The 15,255-nt window shown below is 40.5% G+C and overlaps 1 protein-coding gene across 8 annotated transcripts in view; it reads left to right on the forward strand.

Annotated features, from left to right (window-relative positions):
- EXPH5 (exophilin 5) overlaps positions 1-12,877 on the forward strand; it is a 70,791-nt gene extending 57,914 nt beyond the window's left edge. For 6 of the 8 annotated variants that reach the window (XM_045797723.2, XM_045797720.2, XM_045797724.2 and 3 more), the window contains 2 exons: positions 971-1,106; positions 4,102-12,877. In XM_045797723.2, coding sequence (XP_045653679.2) covers positions 971-1,106; positions 4,102-9,488 — 5,523 coding nt within the window. In that variant the 3' untranslated portion in view covers positions 9,489-12,877. The remainder of the gene's footprint in view (positions 1-970; positions 1,107-4,101) is intronic. The other 2 variants (XM_045797721.2, XM_045797726.2) reach the window with 1 other exon arrangement.
- Positions 12,878-15,255: the final 2,378 nt, after the last annotated feature.

Below are 15,255 nucleotides of genomic sequence, written 5' to 3' on the forward strand. Positions count from 1 at the left end.
TTGGAGGGGACGTGGGATCCAAGCAGCAAGCACTGGGTAGCAGAGTGAGCTGATAGCAGAGACTGAATGGGAAGTGATTCCTAATATTGTGCAGGGACAGGTGTAGAATAAGTTAGAGAGGATCACGGATCACGAGTGACAGAGCTGGTGGGACAGAGGAAATGCAAATGGAGTTTTGGCAAAAGAAAGTGAAGGTGTGGGAGTGGATAATCCCCCAAGGTCATGGAGGCAAATTAAAGCTTGAAAGTAAGTCAGTGATGGATTTGGAGAAATCAAGATAAACAGTTGCTGTAAAGACAGGAAAACAGTATTAGCTATGTGATCATTCTCTTAAACCCTGTAAAACTAGCAGTGGTGTTTCAAAACAACAACAGTAACAATAACAAACATTTACGAGGTCATACTTCTTAGCACCTTTGATTCACAACTGTATCAGCTGCTTATGTCAGTCAGGGAGCTTCTGCCATTCTGCATGAACTCCACGGATAGAAATACCTTTTGTTTTCCTCTAAATGCATCAAGCTCACAAATCTTGAGGTCCGCTACAAGCTTCAGCTAGTCAGCTCTTGATAGAGCAGGGACAGTGCTAAGAAATCTAAAATTCCAGCCACTGGGGTCATGGAGACAACACTCCCAATTCAAGAGAGGTCAATTTCTTTCCTGTTTTCCAGGAAACTACCTAAGACTTGTGTAGTGCTATGTAAGTTTATAGGAGTATTTGGCAGAAAAAAACTCAATACATCGCTTCAAGACTCATACTAAAATAATTAGTGCAGGTATAGAGAAGTTTGTGATCACTTGCAAATGACAGAAATGATGAAACATTATAAGTTGCAAGTAAGTGTTAGAAAAATTGATTTGCAGTCCTTAGACTAAGAATTTTAGGTTTGGGACATTTTTCTGGGAACATGTGAGTATTCTGGCAAGAGAAGTTCCAGAAATAATACTGCATTTTCTGTTTCAAAATTAGCAGGCAAAAATACACAGCTCACCTCTGGAGAATCCACCAGTTGAGAGTGCATTTGTCCCCAGGCCAACAAGCATGAGGGAGGGAAGTGGCATGTCCCCGTGGGATGCCTCACTGCTGGAAAATGAGTATTTCCAAGGTAAGTCTATGCGTGAAACTGCCTTTGGCACTCCCTGCACTACAGCAAATAATGATTACAGTGTGTATTAAAATGCTCAAAACTTACCAAACCCCTGTACTTTCTTTTTGAAATCCTTTTGTTTACCTTATCTGGAGAGGAAGCTGTTTTATGCTATTAACACAAATATTCAAGAATCTTATATTTAAATATAATATAAGCAAATATGCTCAGACCAAGGCTGATAAATCAGTGGGATGATAATAATGTTTAATATTTAACCTCAGGTAAAAGGAAATGCATTTCTAAGAAATATGTCTATAAAGTTTACTGTTCTTAATCTACCTTTATTGTTCCCAATCAGTACCTCAAAACATGTGATGAAACCTAATTGTTGTTGAACAATTAACCTTGTACAACAGATAACAATAAAAACAGAAACATTCCAAAAGTAACCACATGCACATGGATCTTATTATTCTATAAGCATAACTCACCTCTACATAGTTTGTTCTGTATCAAAATAAGCCTGACCATTGGGACAGTGAACTCTGAAGTCATTCACCAGCTTCACCCTGAGAAACTAAATTCGGTTTGCAAAGGCAGTGACCTCCCCTGGGCGCTGTAGTTGGGACAGGTGGAGTGGTCAGTGAGAGATGTCCAGCTGGGGGGGTGGGGGTGTCACCCTTGCAGTTATATGGTTCCTGGCAGAGACCTTGCTTCAGAGAAAAGAGGCCCAGAGGAAAATCTCTGTTACAAAACAAAGGTTTTGCTGGTACAGGAGAGCTACTGTTTATTACATGGAAAAAAAAAAAAAAAGAGAGAGATTTGGCTTCTCTGAAAATAAAGAGGAAATGGAGGACAGAATTTTTTTTTTTTAACCTCAAGACTAATGAATAAAATGGCATTTTTGAATAACTTAAAATCCTGCTATTGGGATGTTAAGAGTAGTTACATCTGGGGAGGAATCCAAGTGATTTTACCTTTTTGTTACACTTTCCTGTATTTTCTCTTATATATTACTTTTGTAGGCAGCAAAAGACTTTATTTAAGGGGGAAAAACTATGAATAGCTTGAAAGGGAGAATAGAAATCAAACAGATTTTATTATAATTTGTTTTAAAGACAGATTTTTTACTCATTACCTTAATTTGTTTTCTTTTTATCTCGCCTTGCAGTTCGATTTGTATGTGCGTGGATATATAGAGTTATTTTGGAGACGGGAGATAAATAATTTTTTTCTTCAGCATGATTCCCTGAAGAATTCCTTAGTTATAGATTTTTAATTCTCAAGATTAGTTCTTCTGCTGGCTCTGCAGACTTAAATTTAACACCAGCTTACAAATACAGTAGGGTTGGGAAAATCTGGAACAGACATCAAAAATCTCTTTAGCACCTGCCTGAACACAGTTGACATAGCCACAAATACATCCCACCCACATTCACAAATACTGATATGTCTCCCTTTCCCTGTCATTCAAGAGTTAAGATCAGATTTTTTAATGACAAATAATTTTAAAGAACCAAGGAGAGTGCCCCATTTTATGTAACTCATAAGAAGGAAAAATGTGGCTTCTTCAGCAATTTAAATCCTATAACTTATTTCTCCTACCCAATTTGATTGTCATGAACGAACATTTCTTCAATAAATATGTAATCTACTTATTTGTATTTATTGTAACATGAATATGGTAAAATATATCCATGACAGGATGGGCCTTCAGGAATCTTGAAACCTTAAACAATTATGGTTCTATTTAAATTCTGAGAGGTTTTTCTTGTGGAAAAGAGGTCAAATAGGAGGAAGTAAACACGATTCAAAGAAATACCAACCAACTGAAAATATCCTGTGACTTGTCTGAGGTCGCAGAGGCTGGGGTCCTTGTAAGCTTGATCTCTGGGTTTGGGGCTGCCCCAGGGTCCTCCGTATTATAAGGAGGTCACTGAGCTCTGACTTGGACACCACCCTCCGACCTTGCCACTGAGAGAAAAGTCAACGTTGCTTAACAACAGCAAGTCAAAATCCTTGTAACATCGTGAGCTTACAGTGAAATCATCTTTATAATTCATTAAAAGAGAGAATGAAAAGTGAGCTTTTATGGCACAGGACTCAGGAGACAGACGGCCTGTCACCTTGACAACCTAATCTGTTCATGCCTAGTTTCCTCATTTATAAAACGAGAATTATAATAGTACCAATCTTATAAGGTTCCGTGAGGATTTAATGAGTTAATAAGTTAAGTGTTTAGAACCGCGTCTGACACAGAGAGAGTGCTGTATTATAGGGGAGATAATGGGTCTTCGTTTTTCCAGGAAGAACAATCTAGCATTAGCATATCATTTAACAATATTGTATAGAACTTTGAATTTTCTGTATTGCTCAAATGCATCCAAATAAGTATGTGTATAAATTACATGTGTTAGCTTTTGGTGGCAAAGCTGTTTTTTTAACAGTACCAGTGAGAAATCATGTGTTATTTACAGACTCTCATTTTTATTGCAATCCTCTGAGGTAAACATAGTGGGAAATATTTTAGCTACCTTGTGACACAAAAGATGAACAACAACAAAAAAAAAAGCCAAACGCACAATTAAATTTTTGTTGTTAGGAAAAAAAAATGTATCTTTATGTCTTTAAGGCATTTATCGAGGGTTAATTTTGAAAAAGCATGAAAAAGAAACTTCCACCACAACCTTGAAAAATTCAGAATATCTTAAAAACATAGTCAAAATTAATGTCATCACATTTATATAAAAATAAAATTATAGGGGCACCCTGGTGGGTAGCTCAGTCAGTTAGGCATCCAACTCCTGGTTTTGGCTCAGGTGTTGATCTCTGGGTCATGGGTTCAAGTCCCACATTGCGCTCCACGTTGGGTGTGGAGCCTACTTAAAAAACAAAAAATAAAAATAAAATTTTAAATGATTTTATTTCTTGAAGAGAGACCCCAACAACTCAAATTATTATTAGACGGTAAGATGTTATACAAAAAAGCTGACTCATATTCTCCTTTCAGTTTTAGATGATTTGGATAACAAACTGGCTCAGGAACAGTGTCCAAGCTCAGTGAATACCACAACGCCGCTCAACTATGGATCAAGAACGCAGTTCAGTCATTTCTACTCTAGGGGGAACACGCACGGTAATATCACAGGATGGCACAAAAACCACTCTAACGAAACTTCTAATATGTCTATCTACGACATCCTAAGGCCAGGAGCCCCTAGGGAACGTTTTAAAACCTTTTCTCCTAGAACAAAAACAATTTATGATATGTACAGGACAAGGGAGCCCAGACTTCTAAAAGAAGATTATATGCAAAAGAATACTTTTGGTAGTACTTCTCTGTGTTTCGACAGCAGGCAACAATCGGCTTCACCAGCTACAAGCTATTTCACAGCAAGAAGCTTACATTTTCCAACCATCACTCAGAACAAGAGTGGGTTTTTATCACCAAGGCACCAGCAGAGCCCAAAGAGAACGCCTTTATCATCCATCATATGGAATAGATCAGATGCTTCTGGAGACAGGCAGAGCCAGGAGGAGTTCCTGAGGGCACCGTCACCCATTGATATTGACGCTAACGACCAGTATACATATCCCAGGTGTTTCCAGGAGAATAGGAGATACGGATGTTACCGTTCACAGAGTGTTTACCAAGGTGCTCATTTTAATGCCCCCATGGATAATGCAATGAGTCCTGACCCATTTGAGAACTCAGAGAATATGCCATTCTACCCTCAAGAAAACCCATTTGCTAGATCTTTCTCTAGCAACACCTTTGGACGAAACAGGGAACGGAGATTTAGACAAAGTCCTTTTTGGGACCAACAGGAAGAATACTCTTTCTGGTCTGACTTCCATCAAAGCAGGCATCCCTTCCCTCCTTCTGACAGAGACTTTGAAACGATTTCAATGGAAGCAAATAGTGCATTAGCTGCTCGTGGCCATGGTGTTCCTTCTCAACACTGGGGATCGTTTTCTTCTAGTTATAGAACAGATATGTTCAGAGATCAAGAAGAACCACATCCCTGGCAGTTTGATTCTCAGACGTCCACACTGGAGAGCATGGAGGTGCCACAAGGTAATGGGAGCCAGTCAGCTCATTTCAACATCCCAAATGTTTGCCCTATGACGGGTCCAAGCTATCACATCAAATCTCGTAGGTCAGTATGTCAAGAGGGCAGTCCTCCTGCAGAAGTACACAGGAACCAAGATGCTTACCCATTTGGAACTGCTCACACTCTGGCAGCTTCATTTCAAACTTCCTTCCCCCAGATTCCTGATGACGGAGGGAATCCTCAGAGTTCCATCTTTCAGAATCCCACAGTCACTGTGCAGAAAATTAAGCCTGCCTCTCTTCCAATAAAAACCTATACAGAAGTCACTGTGACCAAGAGAAATTCAGTTGATTCTCCACCTCTTACTGAAAGCCCACCCATTGTCTTGGCTTCAGAAGTGAGTCATGAGAAAGACTTGAATGAATCTATTTTGGAAGAAGATAAACAACTAAACAAGATGGACCAGACAAACATGCCAAGTGAAGAACCCCAACCTGATTCACAGACTGTAATCTCTAACCCTCCCCCCGATTTTCGAAATCCCCTCTCCCATGATTTAGCCAAGAGCATAGGATTTGCTTTGAATGGCTCTACCACAGTAAGTTCAAAAAGGACACCTGGAGTCATTGCCAGGAAAGATATATCCAAAATTCATCTATCACACAGAGATAAATCCAATGAACTAAAAAAAGATAGGAATTATACTGAGAATAGAAATGTTGGTTCAGCAACTGCCCTTCCATTCATTCAGGAAAGCAGAACATCTTTTCCCAGCCCAAGTCCAGGTTGTCACCAGGAAGTAAGAATAAGCCATGATGATAGTTCGAGCATTATTAGAAATCACCACTGGAGCTCTGAACAGGCTGGTAATCAAAACGCACAGTCTCCAGAAAAGCCTGCTGTGTTAGATGCCGAGGAAGAACAATGTAGCACAACTCATTCTACAAACTGTAGCAAAGCAGCCCCTGGTCACAAGATCCCATGGGATTCTTCGGATCTGTCATCTGGTATACCACCCGATTCCTCACCATTGGATAATTCTTCCCTTGAGGCTCTGGTGTTTCCTTCTATGACAGTATTCTCCAGGAAAAGTCCTTCAGGCAAAGATCCGCCTCTGGGAGAAAGAGAACAAAAAGACAATAATGGCAAATACCAAAATGATCAGTTTGCCCTCAGCCCCTCAGAAAACCAAAAGAGTAATGATAATTGTGTGGTTGTACATAATGAGGGGGTTGATGCTGCCAAATGCCATTCCCGCCCTCCCTTCAGGGACGGAAAAGGAAAAGGAAAAATAAGGCGATGCATATCCTGTTTTGAAAAGTTAAGCAAAACGGAAAGTGGATCAGCACCTACAAGCGCTGACAGTAACCTCAGGGAGAGGAATCGAAGCAATTCCAAGCGACCCGAGATTCACACAACATACTGTAGCTCGCCAAGGAAATCAGCCAGTTTTCTCATCAGTAACAGGAAGCCAGAAAGTAAAATAGCGCCTTCTTCCTTTAGGAATGAACCGCTTCCATTCCAAATCAAAAATAATGTCGAAGGCCCCATGGGGACGTACACATCAAACAAACTCAGTTCCAGCTCTTCGGAGGCAGAAAGCAGATGTTCCAAAGCAGTTTCAGACTCGGCCTCAGAAGTACCCGAAGCCACAAAGAGGATGACAAATATGAAAAACATCGGATCTGCTTCTGTTAGAAAAGGGCCACTTCCATTCCTCATTCAGAGGGCTGTGTCTTGTCCTTTAGGGGCACCAGATGCCTCAGCTGGGACAGATGAAAGAGAAAAATGCTTGCTCTCAAGCACAGATGCTTCTGCTCTAACACGGAAACCGTGGGGGACAGTCATGAGCCCTCTGGAAAATAACTCCCCTGTCAGCGATGGTTCTTTAAACAGAAAACCCCCCCAAAAGGAATACTTTCAAGAATGCACTGAAAAGGATGGTAAAATTGCTTCCTCCAGAACAGGTCTCTTTTCAAATGAAGACCCTTTACCTTTTTCTTCAGACATGTCAAGAAAAGAAAGTGGGAAAACATTACATAAATTCAAGACTACTAGTATGTTTTCAGTTTCTGGTGATGAAGATAATGTAAAATGTCTTGAGGTGGTTTCAATATATTACACTCTGCCAAGGAAATACAGCAAAAAATTCTGTGACATTCTTGAAAAGTATACACAGCAAATCGATTCACTTACAGAATCCACTAAAGTGGAGACTGAAATGTTTCCTAATGCTTTTGAAAAGGACAGACTAAATTATTCTATGCAAGAGCAGTCAGGAACACCTGCATCTGAAGGTCAGAAGATGCTGGTCAGCTCTGCTCCGGAGGACAGCCGTGGTCTTTCTCACACCACTGAAGATACGACTGCTTTCCCAGACCGTAGGCCCTCGGAGCCCACAGTAGAGGAAATGGCTTCTGCTGAGGCAGGTGTTTCTCTTCATAAAGGAGAATCGGAAACTAGAGAGATTTCTCCAGATAACTTCACTAAAACACCTCTGGGCGATTCACGGAGCAGAAAGGAGAGAGGGAAAAAATGGCAAAGTGAAACCCTGCATACTTCATCACAGCTTTCTGGAAAAAAAGTTACAGGAGAGAAATCGGGAAACTGTCAGCAGCCCATTAAATCAGGTAACAGTGGTCCTCCTAATCTTCCATCCCATTTAGAAGAGAATGTTGGAAATTCCCAAACTGTAAGAAGTTCTGAGGAGTGTGCGGGTAATGTGGTCATAACAGCTACTGGAACAGCAGAATGCCTTCAAAAAGATACCACAGGCAAGGCTAAGGTTGCTAGCGCCAGTGGATTGCAGCCTCGGCAAGTTAGAGGGGAAATTGGAACAGATTTCCAAGAAGAGACTAGTAAAGCACTTTCTGACTCGGAAAGCCAGGTCTTTGTTCTTACTCCAGCTTTGCATAACTTACAGCTTGACGGAGGAACTTGTTCAGGTGAACCAGATTTAGACAGTTCGCAGTCTGAACCCAGAGAACTCCCTCAAAGGAGTCAGGAGGTGAGTAGGACAGAGAATGGCAAAGCTGAAGACGAAATGCAGAAGTTGTCCTGGGATCAACCTTCACTTCCTGAAGGAAGCAATAAATATAAAACCAGCGTGGATGACCCAGAAAAAGGGAAAAACAGATCTTTAGTTAAACACAGATTGGCAGCCATGTCCAAAGTGAGCAGAAAGTTCTCAGCTAAAGATTTAAGCCCCAGAAGACATGTAGCTACTATCTTCCCCCAAAGTGGGAACCGTTGTGGCTTTGGCAGTCTATCTCTTGGCACGCCAGAGTGCGACCCTCTGTCCCCTGAGCCTACGCCAAAGTCCATAGAATCCAGAAATGAACACAGGTTGAGTAGCGATGTAATGGATGTGGAGAAATCCGAGAACTCTCCCCAGGTTAGTGTAATATCCAACAGTGAAGCTTCTACACATTTAAGCAATCAGAAGTCTAACAGCATCTCACAGCTACATCAGAGTGAGTCTAAAAATATCTCAGAATCATCACCAAAGTATGAGAGGTCTAAAGATGTAGCAGCAGCTCAGACCTTGGAAAGAGAGTCAGAAGGCTTAGCCCAACCCACATTCCCCAGCCTCGGGGAAACAGACTTCTCTGACCATCAGAGAAGACCGAACCCTCCTTTTCCACTGGAGCCTGCAGAGAAATCCAGAGTAAGCATCCCGTTGGCCACTTATTGGCAACAACAAAGTGCTTCATCTCTGGAGTGGGAACCTGAACCACAGCCCTATCGTTCAAACAGTTTAAAAAGCATCAGTGTGCATGGTGATCTGGTACGCAAAAGTCATCCTCCGAAAGTCAGGGAGCGCCATTTTTCTGAGAGCACATCTATTGTCAATGCCCTGAGCCAACTGACCCTAGGGAATGAATTCTCTAGCAACAGCGGGTACAGTCGAAGATTCAGATCCTTTTCTGAGCTTTCCTCCTGTGATGCAAATGAAAATCGGGCTTTGTGTAGGAGCAGGACAAAAATGGGCCCCAGGTCTGCAACATCTATATCCAGACCCATTGACTATGGAATTTTTGGGAAAGAACAACAATTGGCTTTCTTGGAGAATGTAAAGAGGTCACTCACGCAAGGAAGATTATGGAAGCCAAGTTTTCTCAAGAACCCTGGCTTCCTGAAAGATGATGTAATTTACGCCCCTAATCCAACAGAGCTATCCAGCTCAAATTCTCCCGGCAGCCAGAAGCCAGAAGACGACTTATCTCCAAGCACACCACTTAATATCTACGAAGAGAATACAGTGGACTCAGATTGTGACACAGACACAACCACGGATGATGAATACTATCTAGATGAAAATGACAAAGAGTCAGAACTGTGAGCCTTCTTCAATAAAATGCATAACCTTTCCACCAGAAGCTTGTAATGGAAATGAAGTGTAAATGTGTATGCCCTTGAGAAGGACAATATAAAAAACATCAGGTCTGTGCAACACCTGCCCTGAAACAATCCAAATTCTCTTCCCTCCCTTCCCCACATGATATATATATGCTTCCTAAATTCTAGAGCAAATGAATTTTTGTTTTTGGGGATTCTCTTTTGTTTTCTCCCTCTGTATATATTCTTGCCTTTCTCCCCTCTGCTCCCCTCGCTGTCCAAGTTTGGCTTTCTGCTTTACTTTCTTCCTAAACTTTTTACACGTTTCATTGTGATTCAAAACCCTAATAGCCCAGGCACATACAAACTATTAACTTCAATAAGTTAGTGGTTAGAAAATTCTATATTGCCCCTTCCAATCTACACCCCTATATTCATGATGTTAAATAAAGTGTAGGGATGATGATAGTGAAGTAAATGTTATCATCCTGTTTGACCTGGCATTTAGGAGGTTTAGGGTTGGCTGTTTTTTTCCTTTCAAAGATAAGGGGATTTTCATAAAGGCATCCTGTTCGATCCATAGTGAAGCCAGGGAGACAGATGTTTGACGTATTTATCGAGGTTATAGATGAGCTGAATCCCTATCAAGCCAAAAATATTAGTACTCCTAGAAATACCTTTGAAGACGTTTGTAGGGACTGACTGAGTTGTTAAGGGCTGAATTTTAATCAAGTCAAGGACTCAGGCCAAGTAGCAAGATGGTACAAAGCGTGGCTTGGCCACGGAATTCCTGCTTAGGAAGGGAGCATGACTGCAGAGGCAGGTAAGTGGACATCCTTCGTGGGACTGACATCCCCACTGCAGCTCTCTCGCCAACTGTTTTTCCCCATTTCTCCAGGACTGCCCACTTCTGGATTTTCTTTATTTGCAGGATAGAACGCTTTATTTCATGGGCACGTTTTAGTCACGAATATCAAGCGGTAACCTTGGCCAAGCCCCTAAAATGCTGCTTAGTCAGATCAGACGCACCGGGATTCACTGGCTTCTTTGCAGGATCATTTACCAAACCCACAGGAAATTACAAGGCAGGGCTTCTAAGGGCTTGTCGCTATGATTCCTTCAATACATATCTAGACTAAATACTCTTCATACCCACTGATAACTTGGTTTTCTAACTCTTTGGTTGCCAAGCAGAACTTCTGGAGCTTTCCCTCCTAATAGGATAAACACCAATAGATGGCGGTGAAGATAGTTCACTAGAACTACAGGAGGCCTGCCATCCAGGATCTTAGTGCTATGAGGGTCCACATGAGTGGATTTCATTCCGATTGCTTCATATTTGCTTCCTGACCCAATTCTGTTTTCCATTTTTCTCAGCTGTTTCATCTATATAAATTAAGGATAATGATAGTGTTGGTGAAACATACAGAGATCTGGAACTGATAGAAATGCAAGAAAGAACTATATTATTATTATCCTCCTAACCATTGCTTTCCCTGGAAGCAAAATACCAGGGCGACTTCACATCATTCCCATGCAACTCAAAACTAATAAACGTGGTAACTAACATGAAAGCTATTCCTTAAATCTGTAAATTGTTTTAAAGTCCAGGCTCTGACCCATATCAAGCCCAAAGAGACTGATAATATAATTTTAAATCAACTGTTCTAGATACTTTAATTTAAATGGTAAAGAATAACATTTTATTCTTTTTTATTTATGTTTGTAAATTCTACCTTTCCCCTTCCCCTTCTATTTATCTGATTATTTAAGTATAAGTTTCATAAACCACGACTTATGTTTTCCATCTAATTTTAAGATAATCAGAGTTAAAATATTAACTCAATATTTTAATATTAAGCTTCCCAATTTTTGAAAAATCAGCTTGCAAATTCTATTTCAGTAAATACTCTTGAGTTTACATGTAGGTTACAAAAGGTGAAATGAAGTTAGCTTATTTTTCACTGAGTTTAGGCTGTATCAACAGTTAGTTAAGGATTTAAGGTGAGGATAGACGATTACTCTGAGGCCCTCCTGCCCTGCAGGGGCGTCTACTATTTGAATTCAAAGGTAACTGATGGCTGGTGCTCACCTGCACTGTTCGTAATGTTTGCTTGTTGGTCTGGCTCAAGAATCAAAGAAACAGAAAATTCATAAAAATAGCAACTTCTAGGGGTGTCTGGGTGGCTCAGTGAGGTGAACATCCGACTCTCGATTTCAGCTCAGGTCATGTTCTCAGGGTCCTGAAATCGAGCCCCGTGTCAGGCTCTGCACTTAGTCTGTTTGAGGATTCTCTCTCTCCCTCAGCCCCTCCCCTGTTCTCTCTCTCTCTCTCTCTCACTCAAATGAATAAGTAGATCTTTAAAAAAACAAACAGCACCTTCCGTAATTTTATACTTTTATAAAATACTTCGTTAAAGAAGTATAGCAAATTTCTATGTATTTGAACATACAAACTGCTGCTTTTTAATACTCATTTTTGGTATAATTATAGTAATTTATAATAGTCATTTTTATACCCCTCACTTGTGTGCTAAAAGATATAATCAATATTCACATGAATTGAGTAAATCATGAGAAATCCATTTTAATAAGTACTTTTAAATTATTAACTTGTTTAGATAATGGACTTCAATTTTATACTGTAAAGTTTATTTAAAATAGGGCTTAGGCACCTGGGTGACTCAGTCGGTTAGGTGACCAACTTTCGATCTCAACTCAGGTCATGATCTCAGGGTCGAGAGTTCTAAGCCCTGCATTGGGCTCCACACTGGGAATGGAGCCTACTTTCAAAAAGCGGGGGGGGGGGGGGTCTTAATTAGATTATTTTAATTTTTAGAGACCTCCTTCTAAATAATTTACCCCCTTACATTTGTAAATACATGGATGTTAATAAAACTTCCAACTGCTACTAACAAGGTTCTGACTGATGAAAAGTGAATAAAAACAATTTTGTGTAGAAGGTAAATGTATGTACTAGAGATAGTGAAAGAAAGTCCACTTAGGTTATGGTGAAGATGGGAATAAAATTGAAAAACTCCCAACTCCATAAAAACACTGTACTTTATGGAATGCCAGAAGGTTAAAGAGGCCTTACTGGTAAGCGTTTATTGTTAACAGTAGTGATAACACTTTAGAATATCTCATTTAAAGGTACAGGGTAAATATGTAAATATTTTACTTTCCCAGCAAGTTTGTGACTGTATTACCACTCACGGGTTCTTTGTGACTGTGTTTCTGAAACAAGTAAGCCTTAAGCACTTTTGTTAAGATGTTGTCAAATAATCCTTTTATGTACTTGTCCTCAATCCTGTTCTCTAGGTATAAAAAGTGTTCCGAGGCTCTGACCATTGTTAAAACAATGCCTGTGTTGAAATAAATGATTTAAAGAGATGCACTGTTTGACCTGGTTTTTATTCCCATCCTCAAATGATTATTTTTAAGCATGAAAGTTTCAGGAAAAATTCTAAAAAGGTGGTGGGGGAGAAGGGGCCAAAAGCATTCAAACAATCTCTCTGGTTGTTATTGAATGAGATCAGCTATATGTAGTTTCAAAAAATCACAGTGACTTGCTTCTTTCTTCTTTCATTTGTATCCAAAACCAATCAAGTGACACATGATCAGTCTATCTGGTTGCATACAGGAGGAATGAAGAATGTCTGGCATTTCTCTGTGAGAGGAAGAAGGAGCTACATGGAGTTGGGTTATCCATTGTCCAGTAGCACTGATGAAAGACAAACAGTTCTTAACAGTTGAAATATAACACATGCAATATTCATTCATTAATAGATTTGCACCAATCTTATGTCTTTTCTAGAAAAGCAACCCAAAGGCTTTGTCTTTACCAAGGACAGGAGAGGGCTGTCATCCTGAATATGTGCAGTATTATTAACATTTAAAATACATTGGATCAGCCAGGATTTTTAGTTGTAGACTAAATATAATCCTCTTTAGGTGGCTCAGGTAAAAGAGGACTTATTAAAGCGTGTACAGTTTGCTCACAACTGCATTGACAGGGCTGATGAAACAGATGCTACATTGAAATTCCAGCAGCAGTTTCTCAGACGATGCCAGGGAATCGGACTTGTCATGGGAGCTGCTATCTCTGTTACGACCAGGAAGGTAGGGATTCAGGGAGAACCAATACACGGAATCACTGTATTCATTTGCCCCAGGAATCACTCCAATGGAAATAAGAGCACTAGTATACATAGACTTACAGGTAAGAATTTTTATTGCTATGATGTTTGTTGTGGCAAAAACTGAAAACAAAGTGAACACTTTATAAGAAAGGACTGGATATTTGATGGAACATCCGTATATGTGATATTATGCAACCATTAAAAAGAATAAAGTAGAACTATGTGAGTTGACTTAGGAGAATTCGCATGAGTTACTGTTGAGGGAGGAAAGCAAAATCTCATTTTTTATAAAGCATTAATCAAAAAAAATGCTGCATATGCATATGTACATCTAGAGGGATACATACAAGGCTATTATGTCATTTGCTACTTGTGGCCAGGTGGGGGGTCGGGCGGTACGTTCAACAAGGGAGGGGGAGAAGCATACTTACATTGGAAGAAGCAATCTGCCATGGGTCTTGAACATTTTTCCTGGGCATACCAAGAATGTAAGTCCTTGACCACTCTTTACACGTGCCATTTCTTTCTCTTTTTTTTTTTTCATTATAGATTTTAAGTAGTCTCTACAGCCAACATGGGGCTTGAATTTGCAACCCCAGGATCAAGGGTCGCATGCTCCACTGGCTGAGCCAGCCAGGTGCCCCACACATGCCATTTCTTAGGTCTGTTTGCAGCAAGCAACCTTGAAGGATGAGATAACATCTCCCTCCTGGCCAAGAGCAGGATTAATTCCCCTTGCTGTGAAATCAGCAATCCCCTGAATTTGGTGTGTTTCTCTTATAATGGAACCCACTTCACACATCCATGATAGGTCTTCTGTATTGTCCCCACCAGACTTGGGGACTATATATGTCTGTTGGGGCTGCCCTTACAAAATACCACAGACTGGAGGGCTTAAACAATAGAATTTATTCTCTCATGGTCCTGGAGGCTGAAAGTCCCAGATCAAGGTGTTGACAAGGTTTGGTTTCTCCTGAGGCCTCTCCCTTGGGTTGCAGATGACTGCCTTCTCACTGCGCCCTCCCTTGGTCTTTATTCTGTGCCCAAGCATTCCTGGTGTCTCTCTAATTTCCTCTTCTTATAAGGACACCAGTTCGATTGGATAGAAGCCCATCCTAACGGCCTACTTTCACTTAATCATCTCTTTAAAGGCCCTATCTCCAAATACACATTCTGAGGTCATGGAGCTTAGGGCTTCGACATCTGAATTATGGAGAAACAGAATTCTGCCCATAACAGGGGACATGGGGATCCAACACAAACCGACATGAAACTCTGACAATGAATAATAAAGTCCTTTGTCTCTGACCCAGGAGTCTTGTGTCTTTCCACAGCATCCGTGAAAAAGGCTCACCTGTTTGCTTGTCAGAGGCTAAAATTCCAGACCTGCAGAGTTCTCCACCCCCGTATTTTAGCACCCACCACACTGCCTCTTTGTCTTTCTTCTCCACTCAACCACAGGAGTTCTAAAGTCTAAGTCTAATATTCATAGCAGGCATTGAATATGTATTTGAAATTTGATTTAGGATAAGGAATCCAGTCAAGGCATTGGTTGATCTGAAGAGATATGATTTTAAAGATATGGATGACAATGAGAAAGAAAACAAGTTGGTACAGATGCATTGCTAA

Source organism: Ursus americanus, chromosome 16 (genome assembly GCF_024610735.1).
Source record: "Ursus americanus isolate L20-20 chromosome 16, mUrsAme1.1.p, whole genome shotgun sequence".
Lineage (NCBI taxonomy): Eukaryota > Metazoa > Chordata > Mammalia > Carnivora > Ursidae > Ursus > Ursus americanus.